The 21,219-nt window shown below is 37.7% G+C and overlaps 1 protein-coding gene across 1 annotated transcript in view; it reads right to left on the bottom strand.

Annotated features, from left to right (window-relative positions):
- Positions 1 to 5,237: 5,237 nt before the first annotated feature.
- The window catches only part of tok (tolkin), a 171,411-nt gene continuing 155,429 nt past the window's right edge, over positions 5,238 to 21,219 (bottom strand). The window contains exons 11-18 of the mRNA XM_069319084.1: positions 19,761 to 19,956; positions 17,726 to 17,848; positions 15,786 to 15,946; positions 15,412 to 15,598; positions 12,724 to 12,977; positions 12,173 to 12,386; positions 11,139 to 11,389; positions 5,238 to 10,088 (exon numbers count right to left, since the gene is read on the bottom strand). Of these exons, the coding sequence (XP_069175185.1) occupies positions 9,912 to 10,088; positions 11,139 to 11,389; positions 12,173 to 12,386; positions 12,724 to 12,977; positions 15,412 to 15,598; positions 15,786 to 15,946; positions 17,726 to 17,848; positions 19,761 to 19,956 (1,563 nt within the window). The 3' untranslated portion in view covers positions 5,238 to 9,911. The remainder of the gene's footprint in view (positions 10,089 to 11,138; positions 11,390 to 12,172; positions 12,387 to 12,723; positions 12,978 to 15,411; positions 15,599 to 15,785; positions 15,947 to 17,725; positions 17,849 to 19,760; positions 19,957 to 21,219) is intronic.

Genomic DNA, 21,219 nt, shown 5'->3' with positions numbered 1-21,219 from the left:
TATGTATTTCCAATGCGATTTTTTGTTTTTTTTATCGTATATGATGCATATTTGTGTCTTTTACAATATGTGTACAGTAGAACGTTTATAATGTTCCCTGGAACTGTGATACATGTGTCAGTAATGTGTCCACAATAAATGTTTATTGTCGCAATATTACCTGTTAAAAATTCACTAAAATTACAATATGTACAGTTTCACACACTATTTAAACAGTAACACTGTATTACACACTTAGTACTTCGGAAGTGAGTAATAATCAACGAAGTAGCCCATGGCGGTCCGTCTAATTACCACAAGCTACACAAGCTTCACAAAGCTTCCTGACAATACGTTAGTAATGAATAAATATTATATATTTACTCACTATAATGTTGGTGCTGAATGTACAACACGAAAAAACATAATTTTAATCTGAAAAAGTATCTTTTTATAAAGAAATTAGACGAAAATAAAAAGCTGGTGACGCCAAATCAATTCGACGATCCAAGCGTCGGTTCGGTCAGGTCAGGTCAGCCTAACCTAACATATCATATTTATTCATTACTAACATATTCCAGGAAGCTTTGTGAAGCTTGTGTAGCTTGTGGTAGCTTGTGATAATTAGATGGACACCAAGGTACAGATAAATTTTCGCTTCCTGTTTCTTCATTCTGTGTGCTTGCAAATAACGCACTCACGTACACCCTTGGCTTTAGTACTTGTAGGTTGTATGTAGCCAAGCTTGTAAGGCATAAGGTAGTATTGAAAAGATTATAGGAAAAGATCAATTTGTAAGGTAGTCTTGAAAAGATCGCTTTGTATGGTCCCACACAGGAAGAGATTCAGCTTACCTCAAGAGTGTCCGTCAGTCAGAGAGTCAACTAGCCTCGATTGCAAGGGTGACGCTCAGAGCTACAACTGGATACGCTCGCTGTATCGTCCTCATAGGTGCTGTATCACATGCATCCAACCTTTGTGTTAGGTCCTTATTGCGCCTAGCTTCGAAGCCCAATATTATGACCCTTATGTTCTTCAAACAATAAGGTTTGAATTTCACCGACAGAGCATTATCTTTCAACACTGCGTCAGACAGGTGTTTGGGAGCTATAGGCGCGTGCACCAACCTTGGTTGCTCATTCAGTACTAACCCAACCAGCAGCCCTAGGGCATTCTGGGAATTTTTTCCAAAATAGCTGCCTCTCACTGTTCGGTCCTAAGAGTCCATTTCGTACACAACCAACCTCATACACATTTAAAATTGGTTACGAAAAAATCAAAGTTTTGTCATTGGCGCAGTTTCCCGCCGACCGAGAATACTCGGTTGGCGCAGTTGAGTGGTTAACCTACTTCACACATTGTTTCTGACTTCGAGGCAACAACAATCTTGGGATCAGATGCACCCAGGCAACCCATATACACACATGATGTCCTTCAACAATTTACAGTGGTTATATTACAAATAAACATTAGTCACTATTTTCAGAGTTGACAGTAGTTTATTGACATTGTGATTAGCTATTTGGAGAACAAACTATTGTTCTGATACCAGAATACTTTTCTCCACTAGCGCACATAATTACAATAACTCACAAAGCTTATTTTTCATGTTACTAACTATAAAAGTAGGTTTTATAATTCACAGTGTTTGACCTCCCATTTTCTAGTGAGTTTTGATGATTGCAAGGAATCCCATACTCATGCTTCTCATCTCCCTTTTACACAAAATCCTACATTGCCTGTAGTTGACTAAAAAAAAAAATAAAGCAACATTACAGAATAAACTTTGTGTGTTTTACAATGAACAGCAAGGATATCATTATTATACAAAAATACAGTGGAAAGAAGACGTGACGTTAAGCATGTTCAGGTTACACTTGAAGATGACATTATGTATTTTTGCATAGTATGTACAAGTCTACCACATGTCGTCTTTCGGTGGGCTTTGATGATATTATTGTGATGATGATAGTAAAATATACATGATGATGGAAAGTTTTTTTTTTTTTTTTTTTTTTTTTTTTACAATCTTTTTGTAGAAGTAGTGGGCAAGTTAGAGCACTATATTACATCTTATCTGTATTCTCTTCCTAAAATATTGTTGATAGAGCAACAACAGCAACATTTATTCAGTTGCTAATTACATTTTTTTTTCTTAATTCAAAACCTCATCTGTGCATCAATCATTTAAAATGGGGAATGAGAGTCACTGAACTTATCTCCCTCTATACTTATCATGGAGAAAGCACCCTAACTTCAACTGTAGACAACTAGGTGAGTACAGTATTGAAATTTCTTTGATATGTCCAGTTGAGTGCATTATTGTTTATACAAACACTATTATAAGCCTCTTAATGATTAATTAGACTTTTGTATAATACATGTACAGTACATATTCTTATATGCACAAATTTTATATATATATATATATATATATATATATATATATATATATATATATATATATATATATATATATATATATATATATATATATATATATATATATATATATAATATATATATATATATATATATATATATATATATGTGTGTGTGTATACTGGCAGCAGGTTTTCTTTCAAACATGTTTCATTGAATATGACCGCATATTCTGTATTTATTATTTTATATATATATATATATATATATATATATATATATATATATATATATATATATATATATATATATATATTATTATATATTTATTTTCTGTATTTACTATCTTCTGATTTAGGGCTTCTATCCCTCTAACTGTTTTTCTAGCATCAGGGCTTAGCTGAATGAGGAGTTCTCCAAAACTCATTTCCGTTATTTCAAGGTGTTGCCAAATACCAACTCCAACCTATCACCTGGCAAAAAGACTTAATGAACTCCTAACTCCATACACTCCAAGCAACTATAGTCTACAATCATCAGCAGATTTCCTAGAATTAATCAAAACTACTCAGCCCGATGGAATCATTGCTTCCCTGGACGTCGAATCCGTATTTACCAACGTCCCAGTCGACACAACCATAGAAATGATACTGGACAGAGCATACAGAGATGAGAGCACCCCCAAATTAGACATACCTGAGCCACACTTGAAGAGTCTTTTCGAGGCATGTACAAAGGAAGCCCCTTTCATCAGTCCACAAGGAGACATGTATCTACAAATAGACGGAGTAGCAATGGGCTCCCCCTTAGGAGTGTTATTTGCTAATTTTTATATGGGAACCATCGAAGACAGTCTTCAGTAACAGACAAAAACCAACTGTATACTGTACTGCCGTTATGTAGATGTCATATTCGTCAGAGTAAAAGCCTCAGACAAACTAATTAATCAAAAGAGCCATCTAGAGAGAGTCAGTACTCCAATTTACACATGAAAATAGTGAAAAATAACAGTCTGCCTTTCTTAGATGTACTAATAACAAAAGCAGGAACCTCTTTAAGCACCAGCGTATACACAAAACCTACCAACATAGGATTATGCCTGAACGGTAAGAGTGAGTGCCTTCAAAGATACAAAACCAGTGTTCTCAATGCTTATATTCATCGAGCGCTTACACACTGCTCCGAATGGAGCAATGTACAGTAAGTAGAGAGTTTGAAAGAATAACTCAGGTACTGGTGAACAACGGATATAGCAACACGGAAATAAACACCGCTATGAGAAGACACCTGGACCGATGGTACAAGCCTGAACCTAGTATAGAAACCACAACACCTTCAATAAAATTATAGTACAAATCAACTGTGCATAGTGAACATAAAAAAAGAGGAAAGAATAATGAAAGAAATAATCCGTAAAGGAGTAAAAAGCGTTACTCCTAACCAAAACATAGACCTGATCATATTCTACAAAACCAAGAAGACTTCCGACCTCCTTATCAAAAACAGCCCGAAGCCGACGGAGAACCCTCTACAGTACACAAGCGTTGTATACATGTACACTTGCCCTCATGAAGGATGTAACCTTCAATCTAAGTACATAGGTATGATGTCGACCAAGCTGACGAGGCGTTTGACCTGTTATCTTCAATCCGGTTCCCCCAGGAATCACATGAGACAAGCCCATGACATCACCCTAACAAGAGAAATTGTGGGAACCGACCTGTGAGATTTATATTTATTTAATTTATATGAATTTATATTTACGTTAATTTATATATTTCGATAGCAATTTGTATGATATTAAGTGGACTGTATTTCTGCAATAATCTCACAATCTCACAAATCGATCCTCTACACATTAGGAGGGTTTATTAAATTTATATATATGCAGCCAATCAAACTACAGTATTAGACTACATACATTGAAGAGGTTCCTTATCTTATTTGTACAGCAGGCCTTAGTCCACCAGGTATAACCAGGATGTAGACACCACATTTTCCCTCTTTGAGGTAGCTTCCATCACACTGGTAACTGATGCACAAAGCATGCTTCCTCGTCTTGACCTGTCAAAAGGGCGCTAGCTGTGAAGCCAGAATCCTAATATATGACAGCTATATCAGAGAAAACACTGTACAAGGAACCATATAGACCTGGGCTTAATTACCTTTAGTATGAGGCAATCTCGTGCTCTAACCGGATCACCCTACCTAGTGACATTAATGGCCACAAATGATAGATAAATGGGTTTCGGCAGAACACTTTAACTTGAATTTGTTGACAGCGTGTTGATGATGGTACACCTTTGGTTTCCATAACACTTCGTCCAAGTAAAATTAACAGGAGCCGTATTTGCTCCTGTGAGCCTCTGTGGTCTAAGTATAAACAATAGCTGACCACTCCCCACTACTGATGCTACTGGCCTACATTGTCCAGATGACAGTAAGTGATAGAAGGGTCACATTTACTCTATTTTAATTCTGATAATTAAGTTAATTTATATGAGATGTTTTTATGATGGTAAAGTCCAAAGACTAATGTATTTAAGAATAATTCCCACCATAATAGGTGGTGAATTTATAATAGTATGTGGTAATGATATCCCGTTTTCTATAGACGGAAATTCCACTACAATTACATTTTCTATGGGTAACTTGTTTATACAATACAGCAGCAATTATTATCTGTCTGTATGATGTTATTAAATGGTGTCGGATTTTCCGACAGAAATGTTGAACAAAAATACCTGTATAATAGACAAAACCCAAGATATAAGAAGATTACAAATTCTTGAAGCAATTCACATAAGAATAGAACAACCTACCTGAACACCCAAATCACGGAACTATTTACTCTACCCACCATATGAGTAAGGACAAGACCAGAACATAACGATGCCAACACAGAAGACACTGCTCAACATAACAGGCCTTTTACACCTGATTAATCTTTGTATGTGCTTCGTCCCCCCCATTTATCCCCCTTGTCTTTACCTTTACTGTACTTGTTTATCACCTGACCCCGTACTGGTATAAATTAACGAGTCCTGTAATTTCTTTTCACTTGAGAATGAACCATGGAGGTTCAAAACGTTGTGCAAATTGTATAAATAAGTGTAATACATTCTACAGTAATTCACTTTTTTCTTCACCTTGAAATAACGGAAATGAGTTTTGGAGAACTCCTCATTCAGCTAAGCCCTGATGCTAGAAAAACAGAGGAATAGAAGCCCTAAATCAGAATAGAGTAAATACAGAATATGCAGTCATATATATATAAATATATTACACATTATGGGAGGCAAGTAGACAATTATTTGTCGAAAGAATTTCCTTAATAAAAAAAATTTAGTTGTCCATTAACTATAACTGAAAATATGAAACTGCATTTAACAGCAGAAACTATCATTACTTCCTATGTCACAAACTGCACTTATTCCCAGAGCACTGGAAGGGAAATTTACATTAAAGTGTGTACTCTGTTTCTGGAAAACTGACTTTCTTCAAATTTGAAGAATAAAGCTTCCACTCTAAAATGCAGTAAAACCTCTGATTAATGGTATTGAACACAGTATACAAGAGAAGCTCAATGTCTGCCTCCAGCAGACCTATAACTGTTCTGCTGCCTATATCCACCATTATCAGTTTGCTCACATTTTGAACTTGATAATATGGATTTCAAAGTGACTGATCATTCTGTTTTATGTAAAATAAGAGCGAAGTATGATAGACTGAGGGAGAATAGCCAGGGAAATAGTTAAATGATAGCATGATGATGCAAGGCAAAGAATAGGTTTTCTTGGTGTTTTTGGAATGGCAATATCATGTGAAGCAAGGAAGAGAAGTTTCCTCATAATTTGTGGAATGGCAGCATGCTGAGAAGCAAGGAAAAACTGCTTTTCTCAGAAGTTTGTGGAATGATAGCAAGATACACACACACACACAGACAGAGAGACAGAGAGAGAGAGAATGAGAGAGAGAGAATGAGAGAGAGAGAGAGAGAGAGAGAGAGAGAGAGAGAGAGAGAGAGAGAGAGAGAGAGAGAGAGAGAGAGAGAGAGAGAGAGAGAGAGAGAGAGAGAGAGAGAGAGAGAGAGAACGAGAGAGAGAACGAGAGAGAGAACGAGAGAGAGAGAACGAGAGAGAGAACGAGAGAGAGAGAATGAGAGAGAAAGAGAAAGAATGAGAGAGAGAGAGAATGAGAATGGGTATTTCTGAGGACATTACCCAAGGAGAAAATGTGTGAAGGGCACAATAAACTTGCCACACTCGACCCGGGAAAAATTCTAAATGACATGTACAGGACAATTAAGGAATCTCATAGTTCTATCAAATATTAATTCTAGTGTTTGCCTGGAATATGTTTTCTATAAAATTTTGTGACATTATGAAAGGTATTATTTTCTTATTAACAAAAAACCATGTTTCTTAATACAATTCATTATTCAAAGGTTTTACTGTAATACTCTAAATATTCTATGACATTAAGAACACTGCACTGGAAATTAAACAACTCTGTAGATACACTTTTATCTGACGCCGACACTTGTTACACTGAGAGTCCGAGCGTGTGCTGGTGTCATCGCAGATGCAAGGTCAGTGTTCAGCACCTCTTAAATATACACTAAATAAAATGACATATTCATAAGACTTTGGTTGATATCCAGATAGAGTATTAAATATTGTTTATCTAAGAGTTTGTTACTCTGAGGGGGATTTTTTTTTCCACAATATTAAATATGTTTATGAAAGCTAATTTTGTCTAAGAATGGCATGTCAACACAAAAAATACTGATACTGTAATCATACTGTATTACTAAAATGAGACTACATTATTATAAAAATTACACTATATTGAATAGTATGATTCAAGATTACAGTACTGAAGTTGGAATGTGCATCTTGCTGACTACAGGAAAAACTTGAGACCACATGTTTGAGTGGTCAATGTTGTCTACATTCTGACCGGTACTGTATTTCCACATAAACCATAATTTTAGATCACAGCAAGACAAAAATTAGGGGTCATTACAAATACAGTACATTAAATATGATGGTAAGAGGTATAAGTATTTTCCATTTTCTTTGCAAGTACTGTAGTCACATTAAGCAAAATATATACTGTATACAAAATCTTTCAGTACAGCAAGTACTTTGTGCTTAAACCATATATTTTCTTGATAATATTAGAAAACTTGTTGCAAGTGATGCCCCTCATATTCCATTTTTTTTTTTGTGGGAATACTTTATGTATCTTATTTGAAGCTGCGAGGAGAACTGAAAAGTACACACATTATTTTAACCATCACCAAATCAGGCATTTGGGAGCCACCTTCAAAAGCTGCCATTATGCAGCTGATCAGGTGATAAACCACATTTTTGATTTTGAGTTTTTGTTTCTAATTCCCCTGAATACTTTGATGTTAGATCGTGCTTAAAAAATGAAGCAAAACTCTTTGAATTTAACTTAACCACTGACAGAAAGGCAAATTAAAGCAATAAATAATAAAAACAAAAAGAATAAAAAAAAGTTGTAACGTTAAAAATATGGATAACTGTAGAGTAGTGAGGCCTAGTCGAAGACCGGGCCGTGGGGCCTTTGATCTCCGGAACCTCCACAACGTAGAGTATATGGGAGATATGTTATATAATACAGTGATAAAACCATGCTACTAACAGTTACAGTTAATACATATTGCTGTAATCAGAATCCACTGTGGTGACCCCTAACTGGAAGGCAGATACAGTTTATTATATTTTATTTTACATGCCATATTTGCAGCCTACCTATAGGATGCTGTCTGATATCCGAGCATTGAATACGTGTGATCCAAACCCAAAATGACATTTTGTCAATATTTTAGCCCACCTAACTTAGCAATGCCGATGAAAGGCATCACACGCAGATGGAAGTTTCATTTTGCTTAAGCATGCACATGTATTTATTGCATTAAGCATTCTATGTTAGGAAAAAGTTACATATTTGAGAGAACAAGATGACAGGAGTAATGCCTTATGAACCTGAAACTCATGATCCATTTTTCTCAGTTCTGAAATGACTAATTTAAAATTAGTAATGACAATTGAAAACAATTGCCTTTGCATCAAGTTTCTGTCACCAAAAGTGGAGTGTGAATACAGCCGTTAATCTATTCAATATAAACAAAGATAAGGCTTATAGGGTTGTGTCCATGTATATGGCTAATAAGTAATTGACTGCTAGCAGCTGGCTGGGTCCTATGAACACATTATTTATAATTAATCATTGCACGGTTCCCTGTACTGTTAGTAGTATTGTTTCACGAACATGCTTTAAGAGCTTGACAGTGTTTCCTGAATCTGACTTGTTAATTTTCTGGGACATTAATCAGATGTGGATTTTTCAATTGATTTCTTTGCTCAGATACTAAATATATTACTTGAGTTTTAGGAATCTTTGTATGTGTTTACTGATTTGGTATACAGTATTATGAATTTACTATTTATTTAATGAAGGCATAACAGAAATGAGTTGTATTTTATAATCTAAAATTGTACCCCACCCTGATAATTGGATTAAAACGTTGAATGTTTTCTATATAACTTCATTTTATATTTCAACAATAAATATGGTTTATTTAAATACAATTTTTACATTGTCAGCCATCAGATGGGCGAGGTGAAATTTTTACACGTTGTAACAAGTACTGTATGAAGTTATTAACAGGATGTAGTATTAAATCCCACAAAAGTAAATACTGTAATGAAGTTTGACAAAAAAAAAAAAGTATGAAATAAGAAGCGTCTCTCAGTAAGTACTCACGATGAGGTACTTGTACCCAAACTTAAAACATATGTGACTACAAATCTGATACAGCCATACACTGTACTGTATTGGCATGATCAAGAACAATATTATACACAGTGATAAACTACTGTTTCTTATCTACATTCTATAAACATCAAACTGTGAGATGACGACAGTCAAGGTGTAGTCAAAGATTTCATAGCATTAACAAAAAGATTGGATTGGAGAATAAGAATAAAGAGATGGGGCTTGGAGAATGGCAGTAAGGAGATGGAGGGGTTGGGGGGTTGGATGATGATGGGAGTTGGATAATAAGAGATGGGAAGGGGATTGGATAATGAGAGATGAGGGGGGGGGTTGGATAATGATTTTATGAGAAATGGGGGGGGTTGGATAATGAGAATAAGGACATGTAAGGGTTGGATAATGAGAATAAGGAGATGTAGGGTTGAAGAATGAGAACAAGGAGACGGGTTGGAGTATGAGAATAAGGATAAAGTGACACCGTAGACCAATTTGGATCCTGCAACATGTTCCAATATTATGGCCACAACTCTTCTTAGAGTAAGGTGAAGGAAATCCAGAGAAGAATAAATGTTCTACTCTGAATCTGGGTTTCAAGGTAAGCACTTCTTAAAAATCATCTATAGCTCATGTACAGCACTTCAATAAAGCTCAGTTTGTCATCAGTTTGAAGAAGAAAGCGAGCATATGGGAAGCAGAGTTGAAGCTCATAATTGCTGCTCATATTGCAGATGAAGACTCTGTTAGTACCCTCTGGAGAAGCTGTAACTGAAACTGTTGTTATCACCAGTGATGTTTTCTGGCAAGGTCTCCTCTGCTATTGCAACGTAAGCAGCAGAAAATCCCTTTGTGTTTATTGTATCATCTGACCGGAATCTCACGAGGAGGGCATCATTTATTGACACAATTTCTTGAGGAATCTGGAAAACAATTCATGTTATTAAATGCAGAAGTGGATAACAGGTCATTAATTATGAAGTGTAAAATTAAGTGAAGTCTTTCAGTTAATGGTTAGAACAGTTTACTTTGTCATTATTAGGGAACAAGAAACCTGTCAGACAACAGTTGGCCAACTCTCAGGTACCAGGGAGCCAGTTGGCCGAGCGGACAGCACGCTGGCTTGTGATCCTGTGGTCCTGGGTTCGATCCCAGGTGCCGGCGAGAAACAATGGGCAGAGTTTCTTTCACCCTATGCCCCTGTTACCTAGCAGTAAAATAGGTACCTGGGTGTTAGTCAGCTGTCACGGACTGCTTCCTGGGGGTGGAGGCCTGGTCGAGGACCGGGCCGCGGGGACACTAAAAAATCCCCAAAATCATCTCAAGATAACCTCAAGAAGATACCCATTTAATGCTAGGTTTGTGAAATTTCCCCACCTATACACATTTAGTAAAATTAAAGAGATCCTAAAGAGAGTTAATTTAATATCACTCCTTCATGGAATCAAATAAATAATTACCCACGTATGAACGGCCCTTCCTGGGAAGGGGAAGCCTGCCATTGCTCTCTTACCGACGAGAGAGAGAGAGAGACTACAGTACAGTACTGTATATGTTTTTCAAGTTCTCAAGAAATAGCGAGATATCTTCAGGTGTAGCTGCACTTCGCCCTTGTCAACAATACAGGAAGTACTGTACCTTGTTTCCGTCCCATTACTTTAGATACAGTGGCTGATCAATCAAAGAGCATAGGTGGGGTTAAGCATTATTGCCAACAGCCCATGACAGGTAAGATCATTACATATTAAAATACAGTACTGTGTAATTTAATTGACTTGATTATAACTTAATCCATGGCTGGATTTACACATCAAGTTGTTGGCAGGCTAAGGCTTGAGGAATGAGAAGACTGATGTAGTGTATTGTGATATTTGAGAAGCATACGGCGTGCTGGTTGCCTGAGAGAGACGCCATTGTCATTGTCAAATCGCCATTGAGGAATTATAAACCATGTAATTATTACCAATACTTACAGAATTACCACAGAATTTCCCATAAGATGGCCCCGAGTCACTGTAGCCTGAGAACACTTCAACGTAATCATAACCACAGTCGTGCTCATCTTCAAGTTCAAACGTCAAGAATGTGAGATGGACATTCTCGCCTGGGGAAGCTTGTATGATCCAATCACAATCCTCTTTGTTATCATAGTTTTGATCTCCGTATTTAGCATGGGAATACATATGCTTGACAGTACTGGTGGCCTTCAGACCTCCTCCACAAACTGAAACATAAAGATAAGTTACAACTACTGACAGGTAACATGAGGGGGAATGTAGGTATACATTTTAGTTGCTGGAAATTTAATTCAATTTATTTATACTAGTACACTGTATATTTTGTAGGAAAGAACCAAAGGTATTTTTCTGGGGGAGCCCCCGGTGACTCTCTGAAGCTATTGTACTGAGACTGCTCCCTGCAAATGAATCACATTAGTCGCAGGAGTTTTGTTTGGCCAATCGAGGACCAGAGCCAAAACTTGGGCCTCATCACAGGGTCAAATTACTGACCCTCCCCAGGATGCAACCTTACAACAAGCTGACTAACTCTGGGTACCTATTTACTGCTAGGTGAACAGGGCCATTAGGCGATAGGACACACCCAATCATTTCTGTCCCACCCGGGATTCAAACCAGAATTCCTGATTGTGAGTGGAGAAGAAATCCAACGGTATTACCAAGGCCCACGAGGAACATACAGTATCTCTTGTGTACTTGTAGTACTATACGAGGGCAAACCTGCAATTCTAGTCATCTCTACCTTTCCTCTCTCCAACTTATTTTGCAATACTGTATCTTCTCCAATTTCTTATTGTAACCATGTAGTTTGTTTATGGTTCTACTTACACTTTCACTTAAATCAGTATACATCTTCCACCTAAGACCTAAACATGGTCAGGTTCACATCTTAATCCTAAAATATCTAGTTTAATTATCCCAAAGTATTAAGTAATAGCGAAAGCAAGGAATTAAATACTTAAACAATTATAGCATGCTTTAATCCGAACCTGTTGTGTGTCTAGCTCGAAATCCTTTCCGTTGCACCGAAGAATCTGACTTGAACACCATAAACATCTGGTTATTGAAGGCTACAATAGGATGTGGCACTTTAGCCCCGCAGTATCGGCCTAGAAAACCCGCTTCTGAGGTAGTACCATCATACAAGGCTATGTGGTCATATGTACATTCTTGATGAGGCTCCATTTCAAACTCGTCAAATACCTGTAATGAAAGGTTACACTTACTTTAGATAATCAATATTAAATTATTAAATGCTAAAACAAAATAATTTATATAAAAACAAAGTTACAAGGTACAGTACTGTAGTTTAAAAAAGAATTCAGTATACAAACAAGACACATACAGTACTTGGATATAATAAACCAATGTCATTAAAGTGTAATAAAATAAACTAATACAGTACAGTACAAATATATATACTGTATGTATATGTATATATGTGTGTGTGTGTGTAGAAAAATGGCTAATGAATTCATAACCAGACCAGTGATGAAAAATTGTAGTAATAAAAGGGTGTAATTCAAAAGAAATTACAAACCAGTTTGATTCTGTGCCCAGGAGTTGTGGTAAACTGCCATACGCAGTCTTTCCGACTAGGATAGTAATCTGGATAGTTTGGACTGAAGATTTCTCCAACTGGAGCAGTTATTTCATGTTTACATCCTCCTTCCTTGCAGTCATGCCCATTCTCGTGCAGTGTAAAGCCATTTGAACACGAACAAACGTAGGAGCCGATAGTATTCTTGCAGACATGTTGGCAGCCACCATTATCAGTTGCACATTCATCTTTGTCTGGGTGAAATTGAAATAAATAAATTAAATTAAGAATATCATAATTTTTTCTTCTGAAAAGTGGGGTTTAGGTAATACTGTACATGCAATTTGCATTTATCATTTCTATTTATAGAATTCCTGAAAAAAATATTAAAAAAATCCAACATTGAAAGTAATGAAATCTCTTGTAGAGCCCCAGTGACTCCATGAAGCTCTTGCTGAGATTTCTCCAACTAAAGAGGTCATATCAGTCTCAGGAATTCTGTTTGGCCTGTAGGGAACCAAAGCTTGAACCTGGCCTTCCTCACCAAGATGCAGGGAGCCAGTGACGATTCGCCACCCGATTCTCGTCCTTTCCACCAGGTTTGTCGGTGGGTTGCTCATGAGTTCCTGAACTGACTATGGGAGTTGGCTATGAGCTGGGGCTGGGCTGCCTCATGACAGCTATCAGTACTAATGAATTTGAGCTAGTTTTGAGAGAATCTATTGTTTTGTTTGAATCATTTGTGGAGTTGGTTAGTGGTTTCAAGGCTTCGTTTTCTGTGAACCCTCCAGTTATCTGTAAAGCTTCGCTGATTTTGTGGATGCTTTCCTGGTAGGATGGAAAACTTACTCACCCGCTACACCTCTGTGAAGGTGTGTGCCTAGGTTCTGGCTGTGGGGACCAGAAGGCCAAACAGAACTTCCGCAACTGATGTGACCTTTTAGTTTGAAGCAATCTTAGCAACATAGCAGATTCAGGAAGCCACAGAGGAAAACACCCAGAAAAAACATTCACACTAAGCTAATGCTAAAAGAATGAAATGATAAACAAGCAAATGGCCCTGCAAGACAGTCTGGAGGATGGCCAGCACTTAGCTGGGAAGCAGAGCTTGCACTACTGTTACGTAGTGACCCAGGAAGCACTTGTACAAGAGTAAACAGCAACAGGATTGCCTGGTACCTCCATGTTGTCTGGTGGTGGTCATCTACACTAATGGGTTTCACACTAGTTTCAGGTGAACCAGTTTTTTTTTTTTTTAAATTCATTGTTTGGCTGTTTTGATGCTTCATTTTCTTTGAACCTTGCAGTTGTCTGAATTGCTTTACTGATTTTCTAGATGCTTTCCAAGTGGGGGTGATAATAATAATGTCCTACTCCATGTGCCTCTGTGAGGGGGTGACACATGGAGTAGGGGATTCTGATATTCGTCACTTTGTCCCGTGTCAGAAAGAATGACACTCTTGAGTATTGTGTGTGTAGGGTGTTGCCCTCTGGTGAGTGAGTGATGGTTGCCATAAGAGCCAACTGGTAATAATAGAGCACTCCATTTGGTGATCATCTGTGATGCCAAGGTAGATTTAGTGGGACTTTTGTGAATAACTGATTGTAACCTGAGCAATGAATCCAGCGGGGACGCATTTGAAAAAGTTCACAGTGATATCAGTGCTACCCCTGCCTAACTCAAATCAAAACAAATGTTTATTCAGGTATAAGTACATACATACAAGGCGAGTTACAAATATAAAGTCTGATTTATAGATAGAGCTAGTGCATACAATGCCTAAAGCCACTAACACACACAGCATTTCGCACAAACTGTTCATGAGCTAATGCTGATCAATTTTTGTCAGGAGTTGGGTTAATACAGTATAAATAAATAGGAAATGTTGACTTTCCGATTATTAACTTTTAATGAAAATTAGTCTTTCACTTCTAAAGAATTTTTTTAGAATTAAACTTTTCATATTATACCATAGTATTCATGTGGCATGTGTTAACCCCCCTTTTTAAAGGAGTGAAAAGGAAGAGTTCTCCCACCAAGGCCTTTTCTCCGAGACATTTTCTTAAATTCTGATTTTTTTTTTAATATCACTGAGATTCTAGTGTATTCAGTGTACATTCATGGCAACATATAATACCCCCAAAGAGTGAGAGAGATCTAAATTCACATCCTGGCTTAAATCTTTGTCCCATCAGGGTACTTCTGATCTTGTACATACAGTACTGTATATTTAAAGTACGAAAATCGGCTTTCTTTATGCATTCACTAAGAGAATGTGGATAGTCACTGTTCTTGCACCAGTCAGTAAATGTGTGTGTGTTGCTCACAACACACAATCTCCAATATAAAACTCGAATTAAAACAAACTTGACATTTCAATAAATTAATTAATAAACAAATGCTAATTACATTATACTGATAGTGGGAAAGGTTCATATAAGCATAAATACTGCAAATAGGAAAGGTAAATGTAAGCATGTAATATAAATAGTACAGTAATGCAGCCATGAAGAGAGAGTACCCATTATACACACACACGATGGTAAAGCATTAAAAAATAAAGGGACGCCAGTTACGCTTTCACCATGGTAATGCGTCCAAGAGCAAGGGATTCCAACTGTACTTCCCCCTATGGTAATGGATCCCTTAATGACTGAACCCAACTATCAGGTAAGCAAAATGTATACCTGTAAAGAAAACTGCAGCAAAACCACTTTTCTGTACAGAATTATCAGAATTAAATTCTATACGTAGACTGTTTCCTTCCGATGTTATGACTGACGGAAGCCGCTGTCCGCAAAATACTCCGTGTTTTCTCATTTCGGCTACTCCGAGCTTGCTGCGGATATCAACACTATCATACTCACAATCTTGCTGGAACAGAAACAAAGGTTATTTTCAGGAAATTGATAAGTTACAATGATATATAATTACAGCAGGGATGTGAAAACACATTTAATTCCACTTGAGTATATTCACGAGCTCATATTCATTTCCACATTGAAAATATGGCGAAAGAAAAGAATTACAATATCAAATTGATACTACCTAATTCACTTACATTGTTTCCCTCTAGGTCAAAGTGTGTGAAGTTCAATGTAATTCGGTACTGAGGAGGTGCAATAATTTCCCAAATACAGTTCTTATTTACAGGATACAGGTCAGGAAATGACGGACTTGTTATTGTTCCATTTGGCTGGTCAATCTTCCCACCACATGCGTCTGGAGGGAAAAAGTCATTAGGATAAACTAAATACATAAATAAGAATCCTAAACGAATTACCAACAGCCTCAGTACAACCAAGTCCAGAGACAAGACCGGTACACACAGTCACACAGTCCTGGAAATGCACCAACATACACAGTACAGGGAATAAATCACACAGTACAAGGAATAAATCACCACACACAGTCAAGCAAAATGTTTCAACTGTACAAATCTCTGCTATGCCCCCATTTTGACTACTATATCCAAGGTTGAGGCCTCATTTTCAGAAGGATATACTATATCTGCTTTGGAAAAAGCAGATATATATCCTAATGAAGTACAATGTACAATGCAAAGTGACAAAAATCATCCCAAAACTTAGTTGACTCTCATACCAGGAAAGGTTGAGTGCCACAGGACTAACAACACTGAAAACCAGACATGACAGGGGCAGATCTCGTATAAACTTATAAAATACTGAACAAGAGCTTCAAGTTTAGCAAGCCACAATGTAGGACAGGAGAAGCTTTTTCACCAAGAGGCTTAGAAATTCGTGGAACTGCCTATCCACCCAAGCCATAAATGTCAGGACATTACTGCAGTTCAAAACTGAAATGGGAAAAAAATTTATCAAGAAAAATTGAGGGATCGTTTGATAAGCTGCTGGCTTCCTGACCCTGTTGAGGCCACTAGACAGATGGTAGCCCACATGAAACACATCACATACAGTCCAAGATAAAGATCTCTATACACAATTTATTGAAATAAACCTCCACACACAGTCCAAAACATAGTTCAGGGAAAACATACCAACTCATACTGCAAGAGGTAAATGCACTAAGACCAGAAAAATAAACTTCAAAACACAGTTCAGGTAATAAACCTCCACAACAGCAGGTAAATGATAAAATTCAGAGGTTGAAAATGGGGAACAAATTCACGGAGAGAGAGCTCAGGAAACGGACCTCCACATAGAGTCAAGGAAATAGACCACACATAATCCAGGGAATAGACCTCCACAAATAATCCAAGAAACAGACCACACACCATTCATGAAATTGACTTCCACACAGATTCTATTGAATAGACCTCCACACAGAGTCCAGGAAATAGACCACATACAATTATCCTCAGCTGGAGGCTGACCTCTCCCTCAGCTGGAGGCTGACCTTTAAGGAAATAGACCTCCACACACAGTATATGAAATAGACCAACTGATACACAGTCTGGGGAATAGATCTCAACACATACTTTCCTGGGAATAGATCTCCATACATACAGTCCAGGAAATAAACCACATGCAGTTAAGGGAACAGACCTCTGTACAGTCCACAGAATAGACCTCCATTCACAATCCAGGGAACAGACCTCCACAAACAGTTCATGAAATAGACCTCCACATATACATTATACATCCCGGAGGATAGACCTCCACACACATTCCGGGAAATAACCCTCCAAGAACAGCCCAGAGAATAGAGTTCTGCATACAGTCCAGAGAACAGACATTCACACGGTTCAGGAATTAAACGTCTACATACAGTCCAGGGAAGTGACCTCCACACAGTCCAGGGAAGTGACCTCCACACAGTACAGGGAAGTGACCTCAACACAGTCCAGGGAAGTGACCTCCACACAGTACACAGTCCAGGGAAGTGACCTCCATACATTCCAGGGAACTGACCGCCAACGCACTGTCCAGATCTCCATATACAGTTCACGCCACAAGCTCAAAGCTGCAGATATCAGTTATAATTTTTAAAAGAAACATATAGCTATTTGTGATATCTTACCTTCGCATCTCTTGCCATCAGAGTGAAGTTCGTAGCCTATTTTACAGCGACATTCATAGCTGCCAAGCTGATTAATACAATTGTGTTCACATCCATGGTCTAAACTTGAACATTCATCGTATTCTGCAAGTCAAAAATTCAATTAATAAGGAAACAAATTTTGTACTCCACCTACAAATTTACAATATATCTATAGCAGTTGTTTACTTGTACGCCTTGCAACCGAGAGTCTAGAATTTAATTCCCAGCTGGACAGAAACAGTTAGGTATATTTCCCTTTATCTGATGCCTCTGTTCACCTAGTAGTAAAATAGGGAGAGTACCCGGGAGTTAGAAATTTTTGTATGGATTGTATCCTGGGGGAAGGTTAGTACTTGATCTAGAGGAACCTGGATAAGTTCAAGTTTTTTTTTTAAATGTCCCCAACAACAGTATATTATTATTATATATATATAATACACACACACACACATACACCGGTATACATTAGTGTATATTGACAGAAGGTTTTAATTTAGACGTGTTTCATTGAATATGACTGCATATTCCGTGTTGATTATTTTCTTGTTTAGGGCTTCTACCCTCCGACTAGTGTTCCAGCATCTTGGTTTAATTGGCAGAGGAGTTCTCCAAATGTCATATTTGTTCAAGGTTGACTGGAAGAATAAAAGTGAACAGTAGAATGAATTATACAATGGTTAAAATAGTCTCATAGTACTTTGGACCTCAAACTGTTTAATAAATGAAAACAAAACCGCCAAAAAACAAGAAAAACAACCCGTCCTCCTAATAGAACGTTGCATTTTGACATATACTCGACCTAAGGCCAAAAATTTACGTACTATTAAATGGTAGCTGCTCGCGAAAGTGATGCATTATTCCGTTTCCTGTTTTGGGTCCTCTGGTACGTTAGTATAAGGGGGCACTTTAGTATGACAGTTTCTTGACGTTGGGGAACCTTAGGAGGACTGGTTGGCCTAACTCCCTGGTACCTATTTACTGCTTGGTGAACAAAAGCATTAGGTGAAAGGAAATGTGCCCCACCATTTCTTCCCCGCCTGTGATTTCTGGTTGTGTGTGGAGAACATCTTCACTATACTATCGAGACACAATATATAAAAGAGTAACATTGAATGAGCGTTGATAGTGTTGGATGTTGTGTTCACTGGGGTGCAACATTCAACAACAATTAAATCACTTAGCTCCCACATATCTAATGTACTTATTTTAACTGATTTTGATGAGAGTTTACAAACTGTCGTCATGGTCCCGTGCTTAATTATTTATTGATAAAGGTTAATTAGTGCTAACAATAACAATAGTTTGAATTTTTTGTCCCTACTGGTATGACTGTCACCTTATTTTGAACTTGAACATTAATGTCTACTTGACATAAACATCTAAGCTCGGCCAGAAATGATCAATCACTAAGTTAAATCCCCACTTACGAAACCTGTACATCATGCTCCAATCATAGTCTGTTTTCATTAATAAACAGTTTATGTGCTCTGAAACGCTGTGGGATCGTCGCCAACCCAAAGTTATCGTTGTTATGGACACTTTGTACCGCATAGGATCTTATAAACTGATTAATATATACAAATCTAGCTGCTACGATTGAGGAAAAGATGTACAGGTTCCGTAAGGGGAGACTTAAGTACATGGTGAATCATGACCAAGATCATTTATAAGATAATAGCATTGAAAATCATTTTGAGGCAATGGAGTGACTTGGAACTCGCGTTCTGGGGGTCTCCCAGACACCTGCCTGGGAGGTTCTGTTGGCCCCGAACCGAAGCCCAACCAGGGCTCTACAGCCAACCCAAACACACACTGGCCTATGGTAATGGCATTCAGACACTTCTCCCCACTCAGATCGCAATGGAATCACAATGGCATGATGACGAGTCTGAGAATCAGCAGAACGCGTGTTCCAAGTCACTCCACTGCCTCAAAATGATTATCATTGATATATCACATCATTGATTTCACTGCGAACAGAATAACATCATTCAAAACATCACGCGACACTTGCCTTTCAGAAACGTTGCAGAGAATCCGGCTTTCTGTACCGAACCATCTGTCACAAATTTGATTCTCATTTTATTTGATGCAGATTTGATATCCTCTGGTTTTTTATAGCCACAGAAAACACCAATTAGCGTGGAGTTCTCTTCGTGACCATCGCGAATGTCCAAGTAATCGTAGACACAGTCATCGTGGTTCTCAATCTGCGGAGGATCGGATCAATATAATGCTGAACAATTAGGACTCCTGCTACAGTCGGCTGTACAGATGGGATAAGAATATATGAATACAAGAAAGTGTAGAAAGTCTATTGACCCCCATGCAAGGCAGTTGCTATCCACTCACATTCATTTATATGCATGTCTAACCTACGATTCAAACAAGCGGAGAGAAAATCTTTTGAGACGGACGGGGTTCGAACTAACATCCTGGGTAACCCCCTCTCCCCCAGGTGCTCGCTTGTAAAGCCATGATGTGAATGTTGCATTAGTCTACGTTTTTCAGGCTGTAGAAGAATGGCTTTTTGCAATTCAAGCAATTTTTCCTGCAATATGACCTTTCCAGAACCCTGACAAAGACTTCGTCTGATCCTGGAGACTTGTTTGGTTATAACTGTTCTACCTGTTCAATAACTTCATCCCTGGTAACGACTCAACAATTCCGATTACTTTCACCTCCTACACTGATTTGTTCCAGTAAAAATATCAAGTTCTTATCTAGTTAATACAGAGAGAAAATACTTGCTTAGAATGTCACGCATTTCTTTGTCATTCTCAGTTACTAAACCTAAACCCATATATATATATATATATATATATATATATATATATTGTGACAATAATCTCCTTCAAGAGATTGAGCCTGCTCTTCCCTCCATAATTACGTCGTCGAAATTATATAAAACGACTATGGAAGACATGTCCAACAACAACAACAACACCAGCAAGGCTTGCCAGGGTGAGCAAAACGTATGCAGCCAGCCACCTGTTCGGACTCCAACCACCAAACTACATGTTGATCGCTACCGGCTCCGCTGATTGGTCGCCGGTCTGGCTGCACCTGCACTCGCCCCCCCATACTACTTGATGTCTGGGGTCGCCCCAACTTCAGACCTCAGAATGTTCAGTGCTCTCGTTGTCACCACTCCTCCCAGCTAGACGCTAGCGTGTACTGAGAGAAGTGGTGGCTTAAAGCCAATATTCCAACACCTCCCATTTACTTTGTATTGCACTTCTTGTTATTTTGCCTTAACGTAACTTTTCATTGTGTCATTTAATTATTCTTATTATTTTGATTGATTGATTTTATTATAAGAATTTGTTTGTGCATTTTATTCATGTTTTGATTTATTTAACGTAATTAAAATTTCATTGTTAAAGTTTACTTGTGTTTTGTGTGTCTTCTCCTTACCTTACCACAGACGAAGTTCCAGTTTTTTCTATTTTTTTTTATAACTATGTGACGAG

Source organism: Procambarus clarkii, chromosome 92 (genome assembly GCF_040958095.1).
Source record: "Procambarus clarkii isolate CNS0578487 chromosome 92, FALCON_Pclarkii_2.0, whole genome shotgun sequence".
Taxonomy (NCBI): Eukaryota; Metazoa; Arthropoda; class Malacostraca; order Decapoda; family Cambaridae; genus Procambarus; species Procambarus clarkii.
This window is presented reverse-complemented; position numbering and strand designations above follow the sequence as displayed.